This window comes from Cebus imitator, unplaced genomic scaffold, assembly GCF_001604975.1.
Source record: "Cebus imitator isolate Cc_AM_T3 unplaced genomic scaffold, Cebus_imitator-1.0 Scaffold82, whole genome shotgun sequence".
Taxonomy (NCBI): domain Eukaryota; kingdom Metazoa; phylum Chordata; class Mammalia; order Primates; family Cebidae; genus Cebus; species Cebus imitator.
This window is the reverse complement of record NW_016107397.1, coordinates 2,163,130-2,183,277: the sequence shown is the minus strand read 5'-3', so window position 1 is coordinate 2,183,277 and position 20,148 is coordinate 2,163,130. Positions and strand designations below refer to the sequence as shown.

The window sequence follows — 20,148 nt, the reverse complement described above, 5'->3', positions numbered from 1 at the left end:
ATATATATATATTTTTTTGAGACAGGGTCTCACTTTGTCACCTAGGTTGGAGTGTGTAGTGGCACCATCTTGGCTCACTGTAGCCTCGATCTCCCAGGATCAAGCAATCCTCCTGCCTCAGCCCCCCAAGTAACTGGGACTACAGGCGTGCACCACCACACCCTCCTAATTTTTGCATTTTTAGTAGAAGCGGAGTTTCACCATGTTGGCCAGGCTGGTCTCCAACTCCTGAGTTCAAGCGATCCACCCGCCTTGACCTCCCAAGTGCTGGGATTACAGGCATGAACCACCATGCCCAGCTGACTTTTAAAATAATAATCAGAACTTTTCCTCGCCAACTGCATCCCTGATTCCTCCCATCATCTCCTCCTGTGGTTTCTGGTCCCTTCTGTGAATGGGGACAGCAGACCCTCCAGGCCCAACTGTCACCACAATCCCTGGTATGTAATAGGCCTGCCCTACAATGGCAGAGTGTGGTGTCGTCATTGTCATTTGAAAGCTTGGGGAAAAGAGAGTTGCTCTTGTCATGAAAGGTAAGTGTAGTTCTTGTTATCACGTTCAGTATTTTGGTCCGTTTGGCAGTTGCTTAGTAACCAAAGTGCAACTGACCAGGAGATGGAAAACTTGAAATTCACTTCCAGGGATTGCCTCAGACTGCCAAGTTTGCACCTTCGCACATCAGTGTGACTAATTTTTTGTAAGTGACATGTAATCTTCTGGGGATGAGGCATGACTTTCTGGGTACTGGGTGTCCTGATGAAAACCCAAAGCCATGCACTTGTCTGAGAAGAAATCCAGAGAGTGTGCACTTTCCAGGAGGCGCCCAAGCCCCACCCAGGCCCCATAAACCTGGCAGGAACTGGATGCCACTTCGCAACCCGTGCAGACCCCAGCCCTGCCAAGCCGACCTCTGTGTAAAGCTGGGCCCCTGTAACCTCACTCTTCTCCATGCCTGGGCCTTTGGCCGCAAGTGAGGGGTGGATGAAAGTAGCCCGGGGTGGGCCGGCACCACCAGGCAGCCAAGCCTCCAGCTTTTGAGCTCCACACTCACAGTCAGGGGGTTGCACCCAGGGAGACGGTGTCCTTGTGTTGCTGCTGCTCCTGGAAGATTCAAGGCTCAGCTTCCTGGGCAGAGGGTTTTCCTGGTTGACAAGCAGCAGAAGAGAGGCGTCCATCAGTGAGAGGTCTCAGGAACTGGGGCCGTGCCCTTCCCTTCCGTCCTGTCTTCAGCAAAAAGGTGTTGAATGCCTACCATGTGTTTTTCTTCTTCAGTTCATCTTGAGAGACACACAGCAGAGCCAGCTTCTCTGTTCTCCTACCATGTAAATTGCCAGAAAGAGCAGCTGGCACCCCCAGGGGGACCCAAGGACACAGGCAGAAACAGCTGGGCCCCAGAGGAGAGCACCTCTTCTGAAAGACAGACCCAGACCCCCAATGGTGGGTGTGATGTGAGGCAGGACAGCTGGGCCACAAAGACAAAGTCAGCACACGAAAGGCACTCAGGGAAACAGTGGAAGATGTTGGCCATGTGAAGCGGAACCAACAGGTGATTTTCAAACGGACCAAGTAACAGCTGTAAAAAATGGAATAACTTAGGAGCAAAGAAGAAAGGACACATTGCTGGCCAGGTCTAGTGGCTCACGCCTGGAATCCCAGCACTTTGGGAGGCCGATGCAGGAGGATTGCTTGAGCTCAGGAGTTTGAGACCAGCCTGGCAACATAGCAAGACCCCATCTCTATAAGCAAAAATTTTTTAAGTAAATAACTAAAAGAATAAACACAAGCCTGGAAAATAAAGATGAAGATATTTCCCAGAAAGTAACTAAAGAGATACAGATGTAGAAGTTAGAAAGAAAAGAAAATTAGAGATCGATTCAGGAGATCCAACATCCGCCTAGTAGGAATTCTAGAAAGAAGTAGAAAATAGAGACTCCAGGCACAGTGGCTCACACCTATAATCCCAGCACTTTGGGAGGCTGAGGTGGGAGGATAGCTTGAGCGCAGGAGTTCAAGACCAGCCTAGTCAACATGGCAAAACCTCATCTGTACAAAAGAAAAAAGAAAGATTAGCCAGGCATGGTGACATGCACCCGTAGTTCTAGCTGTTAGGGAGGCTGAAGTGGGAGGATCACTTGAGCCCAGGAGATGGAGGCTGCACTGAGCCGTGATCATACCACTGTATTCCAGCCTGGGTGCAGAGCAAGAACCTGTCTCAAAAAAAAAAAAACATAAATTGTTAAAGACAAGTTAGATCAAGTTAACCTTGATCTGGAAGGCAGCAGGAAAGGATAAAGAAATAGCAAAACTTAAAAGAAAAGTTGAATGACATGGAGGACCAAGGTAGCTCTGCCAACAATATGCAAATAATGGCAGCCTCGAAGAGAGCAGAAGTATTCAAATGAAAACAAATTAGCCAGAATTAAAAAAAGATGAGCAGGCTTATATAGGGCCACACTGGAGCCATTAGGAAAAGTCCTCACCTTAGACCCACATTCAGTGTCCCTTCACTCACCAGCCCGACCCGTCCCCAGCCACCCCCCAAGTTCTGCTGCCAGCTCTGCTGGTGCATTCAGAGGAGGACTTAGGCAGTTGTCAATATCTTGTTGTGGGTACTCAGTAGCTATATGTTTTCGTCATCATCTTTTAAATCCACGACATTGGTGAGATACGCAGGACCCGTATCTGCCGCTCTGTGTCCCGTTCCAGCACCAGGAAACTTTCAGGTGTCTGAAACGCTCATGGAATGAGTGAGTGAATGAATGATGCCGGTAGCCAGGGCAGTTTTGACCTGTGCAAGTGGACATCAGAAATTCATGAGAAGTAACTGACTAACTGATTGAAGCACAAAACCGTGTTCAAAACTTGTGATTTGGGACAGGCACAGTGGCTCCTGCCTGTAGCCTCAGAACTTTGGGAGGCCAAAGCGGGTGGATGGCTTGAGCCCAGGAGTTCAAGACCAGCCTGGGTAACATGGTGAAACCCTGTCTCTACCATATATATATATATTCAAAAATTAGCTGGGTGTGGTGGCGTATGCCCTAGTCGCTGCTACTCCGCAGGCTGAAACAGGAGGACTTCATGAGCCCAGGAGGCAGAGGCCGCAGTGAGCCAAGGTCACACCACTGCACTCTAGCCTGGGTGACAGAGTGAGACCCTGTCTCAAAAGGAAAAAAAAAAAAAAGCTTTGCGATTTCCCTTATGAAAAGTTTGCCACCTTTTATTTAGTGTCTGAAGGAGTTTCCCCTCTGAATTCTTCATCGACGGGGTATCAAGGTAGTAGCGTTCTGCAGTGACTGGTGACTATCCTTTTCGGATGCGTTTTAAGACCCTTAACACTTTCGATTTTTTGAAATTACCATTTGCAGTAGTAGACTATCTTTGCACAGCGATTTTTCCATCAGATCTTGGAGGTTTCACTTTGAGAGAATACAGTGGGATGTCTCGTCATTTAAGCAGCCTGGTCCTTCCCCCATTCTCTGCACCCAGCACTGTATTGCAGAGGCCCAGTTTGGGTATTTATCTTACAGAGACACTGCATTCTTCATGAAATCGACCTAAAAATAGCTTCATTTAACTAGGCCACTTGACAGGCTTTTTCAGACTTTTTCTCAGACCAGTCTGAAAGCCGGATATTATTTCAAACAGATACAATGAACATTGAACCCGATCACAAGGCATCTGTTCCCTATTCAGGCTGCTGGGAGTTGATAAGACTGCCTCAAATCACTGCATGCAGTTAAAGGCTGCAAAAGCCTCAGGCCACAAAAGTTCCCCAGTCCCAGGGCCTAGAGACAGGCTTTCCACCTCTCAGCGTTTGGGGCGTACCTTAGCCCGTTTTCTGTTGCTACAACAGAATACCTGAGGCTGGGTGATTTATACAGAAAAGAGGTTACTTTGGAAGGCCGAGGTGGGCGGATCGTGAGGTCAAGAGATCGAGACCATCCTGGCCAACATGGTGAAACCCCATCTCTACTAAAAATAAAAGAATGAGTTGGGCATAGTGCATGCCTGTAGTCCCAGCTACTCGGGAGGCTGAGGCAGGAGAACTGCTTGAACCCAAGAGGCAGAGGTTGCAGTCAGCCAAGATTGCGCCATTGCACTCTAGCCTGGCGACAGAGTGAGACTCCATCTCAAAAAAAAAAAAAAAAGAAAAGAAAAGAAAAGAGGCTTATTTGGCTCACGGTTCTTCAGGCTGGGAAGTTCAAGGGCATGGCCCTGGCTCCTGGCAAGGGCTTCCATGCTGCGTCATAACATGGCAGAGAGGGTCAAAGGGGAGGTGGACGCATGCCAAGAGGGAAAACCCAGGGAGGTTCCTGGCTTTATGATAGCCTACCCTCAAGGGAACTAATCCAGTTCCTCCAGTCTAGTCAGAGCAAGAGAGCGTTCACTGCCGGGAGAATGGCACCAAGCCATTCATGAGGGGATCTGCCCCCATGACCCAAACATCTCCCCTGGGCCCCACCTCCCAGTGTCCCCACATTGGGGAGGAAATTTCAGGACCAGTTTTGCTGGAGACAAACCACAGCGGGGGTGCGTGGGTGCTGTCACTTGCGCCTGCCTTCTTGGGACCATGAAGCAGGTTTCTGAAGGACACAGTTCTCATTGTCAGGCCTGTCTGGCACCCTGGGCTATCCCCAGGAGTGGACTTGCCCATCGCTGACAGGACGGGCCACGTCCAGGACTCTGGCATCCAATCGGACACACAGCCTTGTGAATAAAGGACAAATTCTAGGGATATAGGACAAAAGGGACCTATGTCCCAGCATTCGGAGAGAGCTCACAGTGTGGGCACCAAATGAAATACTAGGAGTAGGGACCATGCCACTCCCTGAGACGGAGCTGCTGGGAGGGTCTGGGAAGGGCAGAGGGGGTGGAAGTAGGAGATGGGGCTCCCTGGGAGGAGAAGGCATTCAGGCAGGCAGCGCAGGCCTAGGGCCGCAGAAGGCCTGGAGCTTCGGGGCCCCGCGTATGGTGGGAGTTGTTGGAGCACAGGGCCCTGAGAATGAGTGGCGGGCAAGGCCAGGATGAGAAAGGAGCCTTGGCGAGGGTGGGATTGCATCCTGGAGGCATCAGAGTGCAGGTGCTTGTGGACTCAGAGCCACAGCACGAGAGCCCTCAACCCAACCAGGTCCCTGTGGCTGTAACAGTGGCCACATGGCCCTTGGGCATGCTAAAATCTTCCTTGGGCCACAGAGTGTCCCAGCCTGTGGCCTCCCAACAGAGACCTCCTCAGAGCCTCCTAGCAGACGCTGGGGAGGTGGTCTGCCCGGGTGTCCTGCCCTGACCTCACACCGGCTTTTGGAGTTGGCCAGGCCCTTCTCAAAAGGACTCTCCAGGCTGGACGCAGTGACTCGTGCCTGTAATCCCAGCACTTTGGGAGGCCAAGGCGGGTGGATCATCTGAGGTCAGGAGTTCGAGACCAGCCTGGCCAACATGGCAAAACCCCAACTCTACTAAAAATACAAAAATTATCTGGGCGTAGTGGTACACACCTGTAATCCCAGCTACTCGGGAGGCTGAGGCAGGAGAATCGCTTGAACCCGGGAGGCAGAAGTTGCAGTGAGCCAAGATTGCGCCATTGCGCTGCAGCCTGGGCAACAGAGCGAGACTCTGTCTGAAAACAAAATACAAACAAAAAAAGCACTCTCCACATTCCTCTCTCATGATGCTCTATGTTCAGATTGCTCAAAAAGTACTTTCAAAACAAAACAGAAAAGACAGAACCTGGACAATTGCTTTTACAAGCGGCCTGGGCCATAGCAATGAAGTCAGCAGCCTGCACCGCAGCCTGTGCAGTCCCCCAGCCTGCATCTCCATCGTCACCTGCCCTCCTCACCTCCAGCTGGCCACTTTCCCCTGGTTTCCTCATTCCTGGCGAGGCTTTCACTGCCAAGTGCCTTTTCCTAAAGTAGCCTTTCCGCAGCTCCTCTTCTCACCCCCAGCCTGGCAAAACTTCTACTCATCCTTCAAAACCCCATTTTCCCATCACCTCCTCTGCAGCCTTCCTTGATTTCCTCCCACAAAGAGAATTCTTTTCTCCCTCCTCTTTTTTTTTTTTTTTTTTTTTTTTTTTTCGGAGCACTCTGCTCAGAGCTCTTTTTGAACCCTTGGCAGGACATGCTGTATTTTATCTTTTTATGGTATATCTCCCTTATGAGATTAGGACCCCCATCAAACGCAGGCAGCTCGTGTGCACCAGACATGCAATTATCAAGAGAGCGTATGGCGGCAGCAAAGCACCTCTCTTCCCCTAATGCAAGCCCACCCCCTGCTGGGTCTGCACAGCCCTTCCTGAGCCCTGAGCTAGGAAGCTGTCCCCTCAGTCACCCCCTGAGCCAGTCTCCTTGTGACTAACCTGCTGTCTCCCTCTCACCCTCCTAGGGCCGACGAGATTGAAATGATCATGACGGACCTTGAAAGGGCAAACCAGGTAGGACCCTGCACACTTTCAGTCCCAAACCCCACAATAGCGAGCCCATTCCTGGCATCTCGGAATATGCGTCACCCAAAGTTACAAGGCCGGTTACCCTTGCATTTTTTGCTGATAGCTTTCCACGTCGATGCTCTTTCTGATGTCGTGAGAAGTAGGAAAAGACATAAAAAGTCCCAAGCACTGTTTCCTTGGCAAAGTCTTTGATGTGGTTCCAGCATCTCAGACATCCCGTGGTGAATATCCCCTTCAAAGTGGCAACTGTCTCCTTTTCCTTACTCCATCTCTTAAATACCCGTCTGGATAGCTGTGGCATCCGTGGCAGTGTAGACATCTCGTCACGGTATGATCCTTGGAGAATTCACGAGTGTAGACATCGCGCCACGGTGTTATCCTCAGAGAGTTCCTTACCACCACCTTCTCATGGGTCGTAGCCACTTGCTCCAAAGAGGGCTCCCAGCTGATGGCCCCCTCTTGGCTGACACTTGGTTCTCAGAGAGGCCTCGTGGGAAGTACCCAGCACAGTGTCTGGCACAGATGGGCACATGGGGTTGGGTGGTTCTAAACACTCTGCTGCCTGGAAAATTCATTTATCCCCAGAAACCTCTCGCTTCCTCAGGGAACCCACAGAACAGGAAAACATTTTGCTTTCATCAGTGCTACTGTTGCTCTGGAAAGAAAGTGGTCTCCTGGCCGGGCGCGGTGGCTCACACCTGGAATCCCAGCAATTTGGGAGGCTGAGGCGGGTGGATCACTTGGGGTCAGGAGTTTGAGACCAGACTGGCCAACATGGTGAAACCCCATCTCTATTAAAATACAAAAATTAACCGGGTATGGTGGCGGGGACCTGTAATCCCAGATACTCAGGAGGCTGAGGCAGGAGAATCTCTTGAACCGGGTAAATGGAGGTTGCAGTGAGCCGAGATCTAAGCCTGGGTAACAGAGCAAAAACTCTATCTCAAAAAAATACAAAATAAAATAAAAGAGCATCCCAGCACTGTGGGAGGCCGAGGCGGGTGGATCACGAGGTCAAGAGATCGAGACCATCCTGGTCAACATGGTGAAACCCCGTCTCTACTAAAACTACAAAAAATGAGCTGGGCATGGTGGCGCGTGCCTATAATCCCAGCGACTCAGGAGGCTGGGGCAGGAGAATTGCCTGAACCCGGGAGGCGGAAGTTGCAGTGAGCCGAGATCGCGCCATTGCACTCCAGCCTGGGTAACAAGAGCGAAACTCCGTCTCAAAAAAAAAAGCTTTGGGCTGGGCTTAGTAGCCCACACCTGTAATTCCAGCACTTTGGGGGGCCGAGGTAGGTGGATCTCTAGAGGTCAGAAGTTTGAGACCAGCCTGGCCAACATGGTAAAACCCTGTCTCTGCTAAAAGTACAAAAATTAGCCAGGTGTGGTGATGTTAAAAATTAGCCAGCTGTTCAGGAGGCTGAGGCAGGAGAACCGCTTGAACCTGGGAGGCAGAGGTTGCAGTGAGCCGATTGCGCCACTGCACTCCAGCCTGGGTGACAGAGTGAAATTCCATCTCAAAAAAAAAAAAGAAGCAGTTACTGGAAGGAGTTACCCTTCATCACACAATCACCATTCCTATTTCTCAAGTTTCCATCCACTCCCCCGCTCCCCTCAAGGCAAGTCTGGGGCATGTCTTGCCTTTAGATGGGGCATGCCTTGCCTTTAGATGGCACTTTTGGGCAAGCTGTGGTTGGTTAAACAGGAGAGCCTTACCCTGTGAATATCAGTGCACCCTCTGGAACAGACTCTCTGTGGTCTCAGAGGCAGTCCCCAGGTACCTAAGAAGTTTGGCAAAGCGGGCCGGGCGCGGTGGCTCACGCCTGTAGTCCCAGCACTTTGGGAGGCCGAGGCGGGTGGATCACAAGGTCGAGAGATCGAGACCAGCCTGGCCAACATGGCGAAACCTTGTCTCTACTAAAAAATACAAAAAGCAGCTGGGCGTGGTGACGTGCGCCTGCAGTCCCAGCTACTGGAGAAGTGAACCTGGAAGCGGAGGTTGCAGTGATCGAGTTTGCACCATTGCATTCCAGTCTGGGAGACAGGCAAGACTGTGCCTCAGAAAAAAAAAGGTTGGCAAAGTGAACACACTTCTCAAGGTGCAGAAGCCACTCGGTGGGCCCCGGTCTTGGGAGGCAGCAGACAGGACGGTAGGGAAAGGTGCTGACCGCAGAATGAGGCTTGATTCAGTTCCTAACTCGGCATTTCCTGTGTGGCCTTCGTGGGTCTGTTAACCTCTTAAATTTCGTGGTCATAAAAAAATCAAAAGAAAGCTGAACCTTGAGGCCATTATGCCAGGGGAAATACGCCAGTCACAAGAAAAGACAAATACCGAATGGTCCCACCTGTGTGAAGTCTCTAGCGGAGCCAACATCAGAGGGACAGAAAGCGCCACGGTGGTTGCCAGGGACGAGGGGAGGAGGGAAAGAGGAAGCCGATGTGAAGCAGATACGAGGTTTTGATTTTGCAAGATGAAAACATTCTGGAGATTAATTGCACAACCATGTATATGTCCTTGACGCTACTGAAAGGTACACTGATGGTTAAGATGGTAAATTTTAGCCTTTGTGTATTTTATCACGATTTGAAATATGTTAAAAATTTTTGAAAGAAAGGAAGGGAATTTAGTGAATTCTTCCTTTGCAAGTTTGCTTTGAGGATTAGAGGGAAAATGACAGAGTGAAACGTACATGGTGGCCGGGTGTGGTGGCTCACACCTGTAATCCCAACACCTGGGAGGCCGAGGCAGGAGGATCACTTGAGGTCAGGAGTTTGAGACCAGCCTGGGCAATGTAACAAGACCCCATCTCTACAAAAAATACAAAAGTTGGCTGTGTGTGGCGGTGTGCCTGTAGTCCCAGCCAAGTTCGCTTGAGTCCAGGAAGTAGAGGCTGCAGTGAGCTATGATTGTACCACTGCACCCCAGCCTAAGTGACAGAGTGAGACCCTATCTCAAAAAAAGTAGATGCTTAAATAAATGTTAGTTCTGTAGCTGCTGAGGAAGCACAGATTTGGAGGGAACTGTAAAGTCCTGCTTTCAGGAAAGGGTGACGAGGGGTAGAGGCGAGTTCTCACCAATGCAAGGCTGCATTAATAGAGATAGAGTTTCTAGAATGAAGGAGGTGATGATTCTGCTCATTGGCAGCAATGAGTCCATGCCTAGGAAATTCCATTTTATTTATTTAGTTTTCTTCTTTGAGATGGAATTTCACTATTGTCATCTAGGCTGGAGCACCATGGCATGATCTCAGCTCACTGCAACCTCTGCCTCCTGGGTTCAAGCAATTCTCCTGCTTCAGCCTCCCGAGTAGCTGGGATTATAGGCGCCTGCCACCACACCCGGCTAATTTTCATATTTTTAGTAGAGACAGGTTTCACCATGTTGGTCAGGCTGGTCTCGAACTCCTGACCTGAGGTGATCTGCCCACCTCGGCCTCCCACAAGTGTTGAGATTACAGGCATGAGCCACCACGCTCGGCCAGAAATTCCGTTTCAGACTGGAAGCCGCACTGGAGCACATTCAAAGACGACTCCACGGCCAGGACATGGAAGGGCTCTAACGCAGAAGGAACTAGGGCGTTTGAAGACATTCCTAGTCTTGGGGTAGCAGGGAAAGACAGCAGCAGCACTGGCAGCAGGAGCAAGAGTGATAATTTCAGGAATCTGGATGTGAAAAGATGAGAAGGGGAAAGACTTACGGGGGGAATTGTGGGTTCTGTGCTTGCTGCTCTCAAGGGCCGACCAGAAATAAAGGCCAGGGGATGGAGCCAGGCTTTTTCTGGGAGACCCCTGCGAACCCCAGCCAAGCATAGAAGCTGGCAAGAGGACACTTTTTGTTTTTGTTTTTGAGACAGTCTCGCTCTGTCACACAGGCTGGAGTGCAGTGGCACGATCTTGGCTGACTGCAACCTCCCTCTCCTGGGTTCAAGCAGTTCCCCTGCCTCAGCCACCCTAGTAGCTGGGACTCCAGGCACACACCACTACACATGGCTAATTTTCTTATTTTTAGTAGAAATGGGGTTTCGCCATGTTGCCCAGGCTGGTCTCAAACTTCTGGGCTCAAGCCATCTGCCCACCTTGGCCTCCCAAAGTGCTGGGATTACAGGCATATGCCACCACGCCCAGCTAATTACTGTGTTTTTAGTAGAGAAGGGATTTTGCTGTTGCCCAGGCTGGTCTTGAACTCCTGAGCCCAAATGATCTGCCCACCTTGGCCTCCCAAAGTTCTGGGATTTACAGGCGTGAGCCACCGCGCCCAGCCAGGAAGCTTGTTCCCATTGGAGCTCCTCCTTAGTCTGGCCTCCAGAGGTGCCACTCCCAAGGATGCTTGCTCTGGAGACAGTGAACTCCGTGTCACCAGAGCTATGCAAGCAGGTTCGGGCAGCCCTCCCGGAAAGCATGAGATGGGGAATGAGGCACCGCGTGGCTGGAAGGAGGGATTGAACAAGCAGGCTCAAAGGGTCCCCTCTGACCCTGAAGTCAAGGATTTCATGAAGCTACAGGTGGACTCATTGGCATGAGAAGCATCTAGGGAGGGAAGATGCGAGCCCTGGAATGTCAAGAGAATATTTCCAGCAGGAAAAGAAGTGGAAGGTTAAAGGAAAGCCAGGGAAGGGGACGTTGGCCTGGGCCGTAACTGGGAGAAAGGCTGCCCGGAGCGGGGCTTGGTGGCGGCGGCACCTGTAGTACCAGCACGTGGAGAAGCCGAGCCAGGAAGCATCGCTTGAGCCCACGAGTTTGAGACCCCAGCCCGGCAACATAGTGAGACCCCCATCTCTACAGGAAATTTTTTTTAAAAATAGCCAGGTATGGTGGTGCATACATGTGGTCCCAGCTAGCCCAGGAGTCTGAGGCGGGAGAATATTTTAGGCCCAGGAGTTCAAAACCAAGACCAGAGTTGCAGTTCGGAGAGTGGGCTGGTAGAAGGGGACCTGGCCAGGCCCGCGGGACGGTCCGAGTGTGAAGCGTTCATCCTGGGAGCAGTGAAGAATCGTGGGCGGGATTGAGACATCAGGTTTGAGTTCTAGAAGGATCGCTCTGGCTACACACTAGAGAACAGATGGGAGTGGAAAGAGCAGAAGCCAGGAGAGCAGTGGGCGGCTGTTGTGACAGTACAGGGAGAGGTGGCACAGGCCGGAGCAGTCCCTGCGGAGGTGAGCTGCAGGCGGGCTGGGCAGGAAGAGGAGGGCGCTGAGGGCCCCACACCGGTGCAGGCGGCAAGCGTCTGGACCAATGCCTTTCCCATCGGAAACCCCCAGGAGGAGCAATTTACTAGCTCGCCGGCATGTAACGTTGGTTTTCCCCAGGTTCGTAGTTAGAATGTTCTACTGAGACCTGATGCTCTCTTTTATCGCTAAAGTACCGTGCTCCTGCTATGGAGAAATGGCACAGCAGTCGCCACCTGTCAATTACGTCCAAGCCTCATTCCCTCCAGTTTGTTGAATGAACATCAGGGCGCTGGCGTAAATACTCACTGTCTGCCAACTGGTAACAGTTAAGGTTCAGAACTCTTGCAACGTCACGGTAAATAAGAAGCCGCAGCTTTGCACGAGGAGCTGTGTACGAAACCCCATCCCAGGGCTTGCAGCAGTTCATGGCTTTTTTGGGGTGGTCTGCCTGCCCTGGCCCTCCAGGGCTTCCTTTCTGAGCAGTCACCACTGCTGGTGAGCCTCAGTCTCAAGTTGCTGGTGAGCCTCAGTCTCAAACTCCTGGGCTCAAGCGATCCTCTCCGTGGCCCACCGAAGTACTGGGATTAGAGGCATGAGCCACTGTGCCCAGCTTTGAAACCAGCTTTCTGCTTTCTTTCTTTCTTTCTTTCTTTCTTTATTTATTTATTTTCTCTTTTGAGACAGAGTCTCACTCTGTTGCCAGGCTGGAGTGCAGTGGCACGATCTCGGCTCACTGCAACCTCCACCTCCTGGGTTCAAGCGATTCCCCTACCTCAGCCTCCCGAGTAGCTGGGATTACAGGCACGTGCTGCCATGCCCAGATAATTGTTCATATTTTAGTAGAGACGGGGTTTCACCATGTTGGCCAGGAGGGTCTTGAACTCCAGACCTCATGATTCGACTGCCTTGGCCTCCCAAAGTGCTGGGATTACAGGCGTGAGCCACCGCGCCCACCCTGAAACCGGCATTTCTTTACGGACTACAAGGCCTGCTCAGAGCCTGTGCTCAAAAAGATGTACTGAATGAGTAAGGGCTTCAGCTGGAGTGCGGTGGCACGGTCTCCTCATCGACTGTGGGGCTAGGAGGGAGTCATCGAAGTGAGCTCCCTCCTCCCGTTCCCCTGCCTGCTTCTTACGTCACAGGACTGCCCTGATGGAGGGACACTCCAGGTTGAGGTTAGGAAACCATAGTTGAACCTCACCAGGGAGGAGAAGCCAAGTGTGGAAGAAATCCAAAGAACCCATGGAGCTCATAGCAAAGTGTGGCATGTTCTTTGGCCAAGGGTTTTGTGTCTGGAGTCAAGAACCCTACGTTACAATCCCCAGTGCACCATTTCCCACCCACATGGCCTCAGCAAATCCCCCATTTCCCAGTGCCTCCCGAACGGGGCAGTGATTCACGGCTCTATGAGAGTCCCCATTTGTTGAAGCCTGTATTCATTTAGCACATCTTTTTCAGCACCTGCGCTGAGCAGGCCTCGTAGGTAGTAAAGAAATGCTGGTTTCAAAGCCGGGCGTGGTGGCCAATGCCTATAATCTCAGTACTTTGGAAGGCCAAGGCAGGAGGATCACGGGAGCTCAGGAGTTTGAGACCAGCCTGGGCAACATAGCGAGACCCCGTCTCCACGAAAAGATTTTTAAATGGTGACGTGTACCTGTAGTCCCAGCTACTTGAGAGTCCCAGCTGCTTGAGGTAGGAGGATGGCTTGAGCCCCAGGAGGTCAAGGCTACAGTGAACCAAGATTATGCCACTGCACGACAGCCTTAGGCAACAGAGTGAGACCCAGCCTTAAGAAAAAGATGGAGGAAAGGCTGGCTTCACACAGCTGAGTCTAGGGTCATTTCTACTGGGCCATCCACGTGCATGACACTAGTCATTCCGTAGGTTTCCTGGGAACCTTGGTTTCTTCTTGTCATAAATTGGGCTCCCAGCCCAGGCGTGTTCATGAGCGAGAGCCCCGGGCCACCCGTGGAAGGCCTTTCCAGCAGGAAGAGGCAGGAATGTTGGCTCTGCTGGCTTGCCTGAAGTCATGACTCAGTCAGTGATAAGCAGTGTTTACGTGGGTTCGTTGGTGTAGTTCCAGCTGCAGCCCAGCTGTCCCATGAAAGCAACGCAAATCAGTATCCATGGCATCCCCCAGAAACACAGAGAGTGGGTGTCCATGGAGGCTGTGGCCACTGGAGCAGTGTCAGCGTGGGACACGTGGTCAGCGTCCTGTCTCCAGCCGTGGTAGATGTGCCTGACCTCCTGCAGAGGCACGGGGGGTTCCCTCTGGGCGTGGAGATGTGCTGGCTGTAATAGCATGCTAGGGGTGGGGGGTGGGGCAGCAGGGTCTCAGCCCACTGTCAACTCCCCAGGCTGCTGTGTCCCTCACCTCTCGTGTCCTCACGCCTGAGTTTTAATGGCTGTGCAAGCAGAGAACAAGAGACAAAACCGGGGGCCAGGAGGTGGGTGGAAGACCGGACCTGAGACACCCCCCATTATAAAACCAGGGACTTCAAAGGCCACCCTGTGAAAGTGTAAACTGCAGGGAAGGGGGGAGTCTGCCCTTAAAGGGGAGACGGTGACGGTTCCAGAGGGAGAAGAAAATGAGCCTCCCAAGAGAATTCCGAAGCACAGCCACCTCTGCACACGTGTGGGGCAGGGCGCCCAGCCCTCTCCCCACACCTCCGCCCCGCCAGGATGCAGCTGGCTCAAGGCTCTGTCTTTATCCTCTGCGAGCCCACCCTTCTGTGTCCTTCCCATGATACTGCACTGCATTTTATGAGTCAAATTGTTCAGACTTTAAAGGCCTGGAAGTAGCTGTCTGCATCCTGTATTCACATCCCGGTCGGGGGAGGGGGGCTGAGGACAGGGAAAGCTTTTTGTTTGTTTGTTTGTTTTGAGATGGAGTCTTGCTTTGTCACCCACTGCACCATCCACTTCCTGGGTTCAAGGGATTCCTGTGCCTCAGTCTCCCGAGTAGCTGGGACTCCAGGCACACACCCCCACACCCAGCTAATTTTTTTATTTTTAGTTGAGATGGGGTTTCACCACCTTGGCCAGGCTGGTCTCAAACCCCTGTCCTCAAGTGATCCGCCCACCTTGGCCTCCCAAAGTGCTGGGATTACAGGCATGAGCCATCGCGCCCAGCGAAAGCAGCATTTATTTACCGTATTTCCTGGGGCCTTTCATGGGTCTTTGAGGCATGGGCAGGGGTTGGGGGGCCTGTAGAACTTCGTGTAGGATAAGGTGACATTGTGGACCCCTGGTTCTGGCTGCCTGTCCCCAAATCACCCAGTGATGGATGTGACTCCAGTGCAGGGAGCAGAACAGCCTCCCTCACCTTCCCCAGAGACAGAGGCTCCCTGGGTCTCACAGTGGAGACCATCTCTGTATTTGCTGGTTTGCCTCTAACAGGAAGAATTCCTGAGACACTGTGTCACTAGCTGCTGGCTACCTCCCACGTGACTGCTGAGGGGAGGCGCGGTTTAACCTGCTGCGAGCTGAGAGTCATTGCCCCCAAAAGCGTCTTCCGTTTTGAGATGAGGAGGATGTGAGGAGGGCCTGCAGCCGCACCTGCCAGGGACCTTCATGACAGCGTACTGGACCCTGTTGCCAGGTGGTGGGCATCGGCCTGTGTGAGCCCAGTAGCTGCCAGTCCCCTTCCCGGGCGGCTGTCTTCTGAGTTATCACGATACGGGCTCATATCGCCCCTGTGTTTCCAGCGTCTACTCTGATTTCTCAGCAAAGAACAGAGAAGAGACAAGAAACAGCAAGAAAGAACTCCCACAACAGCCGCTCAGGCTCAGCAAAGGGCACACGCAAAATTAGAATGAGGGCTCCTGGTGGCTCCAGGGACACAGGAGACAGGAGCCACAGAGAACACAGGGAGGTGGAGGTCTCAGGGCAGCCTCAGCTCTTGCGTCTGGGGTTCCGGATCTAGAGACACAGCTACAGCTGGTCAAACAGGTGTCTTCAGAAAGACGCTAGAGCCCCAAAACCAGTATCACCACGCGCGACCCGGCACAGGGCCCCCTTCTTCCTGCCTCAGCTCCCGAAACCAGTTCACCCCACCTGCAGGTCGGCGTCTGTTCCCTCGCTCCTTCTTTTCACTGCCGTTAGGTGTGTTTTTAGTTTGAATTCTGCTTCGTGGATGTCTCACCGCACAAACCACCGCAACGCAACGTTTTGTGGGTTTTGTATTTTGTTGGACACCCTCAGGACAGAATTCCTGAATAACTACGTGATCAGAAAGTTGCGCGAAAGAAAGGAAGTCAAGCCGTAAGTGACAGAAGTCTGACCACCGTGACCGCCAACGGACAGGCCACGAAGAGACTGTCCATGAACTTGGAAACTGAGCGCGAGTTCAAATGCTCCACAGAAATTATACAATCAGGCCAGGCGCGGTGGCTCATGCCTGTCATCCCAGCACTGTGGGAGGCTGAGGCGGGCAGATCACTTGAGATCAAGAGTTCGAGACCAGCCTGACCAACATGGCGAAACCCTGTCTCTACTAAAAATACAAAAATTAGCTGGGCGTAGTGGCACACACCTGTAATCCCAGCTACTCAGGAGACTGAGGTAGGAGAGTCACTTGAACCTGGGAAGTGAATGTTGCAATGAGCTGAGATCACACCACTGTACTTCAGCCTGGGCGACAGAGTGAGACTCCATCTCAAAAAAAAAAAAAAAATAGTTATGCAATCAGAGGTTGAAATCATCAGCTAGATCCCTTCTTCTGTGAACTGTTGCATTGTGATGAGACAGTATCTGTTCTGAATGGCTAAACGCCCACCTGAGACCAGTGTAGGCCCCTGGGGATACCTTGTAACCAGATGCCCCAGCCTTCCCCAGCTCTGGCCATCCCAGAACACTTCAGAGCCCGTGTTACAAGTCAGAGTGGTCAGGCCACCTCCTTGACTGCCACCAGAACAGTTTCTCCACGAGGCTAAGAAATAGGTTTTCTAGCCCAAGAGACCAGGAAAAATATCTCCAAATACATCTTATTTCAGGCAGAGTCTTGGATATTTTCTACCCAAGAGTTCAACTGACCAGCAAGGGAAAAGTACGCCCTTCAATGATGTGACATGATTATCAGAAACGCTTGGCGTGGCTCGTCTGGAAATAAACTGGGAAAAATCTTTTTTGTTAAAGAGGACGCTTTTCTGTAGTCTTAGTAGTTGATTAGACTGGGCTGAAGCGAGTGGATCACTTGAGGTCAGGAGTTCGAGACCAGTCTGGCCAACATGACAAAACCCTGTCTCTACTAAAAATACAAAAATTAGCCAGGCATGGTGGCACACGCCTGTAGTCTCAGCCACTCAGGAGGCTGAGACAGGAGAATCACTTGAACCCTGGAGGTGGAGGTTGCAGTCAGCCAAGATCATGCCACTGGACTCAAGCCTGGGCAAGCGAGGCTCCGTCTCAAAAAAAAAAAAAAACAAACAAACAGTTGATTAGTTAGCATGAACCAGAAATCACCTCTACAGTCCTGGACGTACAGGTCACCTTGCCTCCTTCCTGATGGCTGGTCCTAGATTCATTCAGTGTAGAGGAGAGCCAGTGAAAGAGGTGACTGCACCACATGAACTCAACTGAATATAATTCCAAGAGCTCCTGGAGATGCAAGGCAGGCAGCCACCAGCACTACCCTGGGCATGTGGAACTGCCGTTAGAAATATCTTAAATTGACTGGGCGCGGTGGCTCATGCCTATAATCTCAGCACTTTGGGAGGCCAAGGCAGGCAGATCACCTGAGGTCAGGAGTTCCAGACCAGCCTGGCCAACATGGCGAAACTTTGTCTCTACTAAAAACACAAAAGTTACCCAGGTGTGACAGGTGCCTGTAATCCCAACTACTCAGGAGGCCGAGGCAGGAGAATTGCTTGAACCCAGGAGGCAGAAGCTGCAGTGAGCCGAGATTGTGCCACTGCATTCCAGCCTGGGAGACAGAGCAAGACTCCGTCTCAAAAAAAAGAAATATCCTAATTTGTCCGTATGCAGGGCAAATATTTTCAATGCTGTTGCCACAGAATTACTTAAAGCTGCCAAAGCCACCCCTCCTAGAACTAGAGTGATCACCCAGTTCGAGGGCAGGCCAGCTGCTTGTCTTTCTGAGCACTTTCTCAGCAATTAATAGCCACACACTGCCATACCACAAAATAACACACATGATGAGATGCTCCCTGGCCAGGCTCTCCTGATTGAATGTTTATGTAAGTCTGGGAGGAAGAAGCAGAACTTTCATCTCAGTCCATGTGTCGCACGTCATTCACCACTGGCTCCCACCTATCTTAGAGCTGCGACTCAAGGCCGGGCCCGGTGGCTCATGCCTGTAATCCTAGCACTTTGGGAGGCCAAGGCGGGCGGATCCCAAGGTCACAAGATTGAGACCATCCTGGCCAACATGGTGAAACCCCGTCTCTACTAAAAATACAAAAATTAGCAGGGCGTGGTGGCGCACACCTGTAGTCCCAGTTATTTGGGAGGCAGAGGCAGGAGAATTACTTGAACCTGGGAGGTGGATGTTGCAGTGAGCTGAGATCGCCCCACTGCACTCCAGCCTGGCGACAGAGCAAGACTCTGTATAAAAAAAAAAAAAAAAGGAACTGTGTCTCAATCCTAACTATTAAATCAGCACAAGGCCATTCACAAATAATGTCTGCCTGAGTTCTGTGTATCCCAGGAACTTCTGTGGCTAGGGATGGGGCTCCCATTTTACAGATCGGTAGGCGGCAGCTCGGCAAGCTTGGGTAACTTGCCAGGGTTTGTCTTTTCCCAGATGCCCTGTCGGGTGACGGGTACTAGAGTGACCTGTCTCGTCATCCAGTGGGAAATCCCCATTTGCTTTCTGGGGATGGTGGTTTCCTTGTTCGGGAATTGCAGGCAAATGATGGGAAAGTCCACTCATTTGTCCCACAGCCCCCAGCAACGGTCTGTGCCTCTGACTGGCCTGGTTGGCTGAAAATGCCGGGATCAGCATTCAAAACACTTTGCCCAGTGAAGGGTTAAATATGTTGAAATAAACCCAGCCGGTACAGAAGCAGTGGCATTTACATCCTGTACGTTGATGGAAATCCTCGCTGAAGAAAAACAACCACAACATTGTTTGTGTGTGTTTTTAGGAAGAGAATGGCGAAAGCGTCTTTAATTCACTGTTTACCCGTGAGAATTACTCCCAGGAGTAATCCCGCAATAAAATCTTCTTGGTCTATGAGAATAGAAAGAAATTGAATCAAAAGACTCGATTTCCACTTGTATTTATTCAGTCTGGGAAATTCAGTGGGCCGGAGTATTAGTATCAGCAGGGGATTCCTTTGCTCCTAGCGTTAAATTACTGTCATAATCGCTCAATTATTTCTTCCTTGTACTGTTTAAAATAAAAATCCATCACATTCTGTGTTTTTTTTCCCTAGCATTTATTAGGTTGAGTGTTTAGGAAAATCAATTATAGTCAGTCAGGCATGAATTGATGAATGTTCTTGTAATAATTGTCAGTTGTTAAACTGAATGTGCTTTCTCTTTCACCCCTTTTCATTTCCTTCAGAGAGAGGCGGAGACCTTAAGAGAACAGCTCTCATCGGCCAATCACTCCCTCCAGCTGGCCTCCCAGATCCAGAAGGCACCAGACGTGGTGGGTAGCCCTGGCCCCGTGGGAGACTGTCCCCGCCTGGCCTCTGCACCTTCGAGTTACCGCCCTTGCTCCTTTTCGTTTTAGCATCTCTTTTTGGGAATCACGTTTTAACCAGTACTGCTTTCTTGCTGGGGTTTGCTTCACCAACTGGGGGCTGGAGCTTGTTGAAGTCGAAGAAAGAGCTTTGCTGACTATGCGTGGATGGGCTGAGGCCAGCGTGGCGTCCATCCAGGCCCGAGGTGGAGGCTGTACAGACACAGTCACGATGCCCCGGCCAGGCCTGGGGGGTGATTGCTGGCACGCGGGTGGAGATCTGAACCCAGAGCCTCTCCAGAATGATATGGGGAAATTGATGGTTTCTTCTCCTCCCGGCTGTGCCATCCCAAGATGAGGAACAGTTTCAGGATGAGCTGGGGAGGGGGTGGGGAGCAGCAGAGAGGTAAGAAAGTAACATTATTCTGCACCGAGTTGATAGAGCAGGAAGAGCAGGTATCTCACCACTTTTTTGCAGCTTGATTTCTCTGAAATTAATGCAAATGACTCTTAGCCCAAACATTCCCAGCTCGATCAAGGTGGCTTTGGAACTACTGTTTCCAGACTCCTTCAGTGCTGTGTGTGGACAAGGAACAGTGTAGGAGCTAAGACCTTGGGTGTTGGAGCCTTACCCGCTGGTGTGGACCCCGGCTCTGCAGTCTGGTGATGAGGACAAGGAGCTTAGCATCCCTGAGTCTCAGTTTCTCCACCTGTAAACTAGGGGGTTGACCAGGAAGTTATTACGAGCAAATAATTTAGAGCAAGACTGGACACGTAATAAGATTAAGTAAAGCTTAGCAGTAATTCTAGTTGTAATTGGCACCATTATCTCTGATCCCCCAGTTTTAAGTTTCATGTTTTTCTTTTTCTTTTTTTTTTTTTTT

General features: G+C 51.2%; 1 protein-coding gene across 1 annotated transcript in view; it reads left to right on the top strand.

The window, feature by feature from the left end:
* The window catches only part of CUX1 (cut like homeobox 1), a 437,632-nt gene that overhangs the window by 340,191 nt on the left and 77,293 nt on the right, over positions 1-20,148 (top strand). Inside the window, exons 9-10 of the mRNA XM_037740392.1 lie at positions 6,382-6,430; positions 19,145-19,231. Of these exons, the coding sequence (XP_037596320.1) occupies positions 6,382-6,430; positions 19,145-19,231 (136 nt within the window). The remainder of the gene's footprint in view (positions 1-6,381; positions 6,431-19,144; positions 19,232-20,148) is intronic.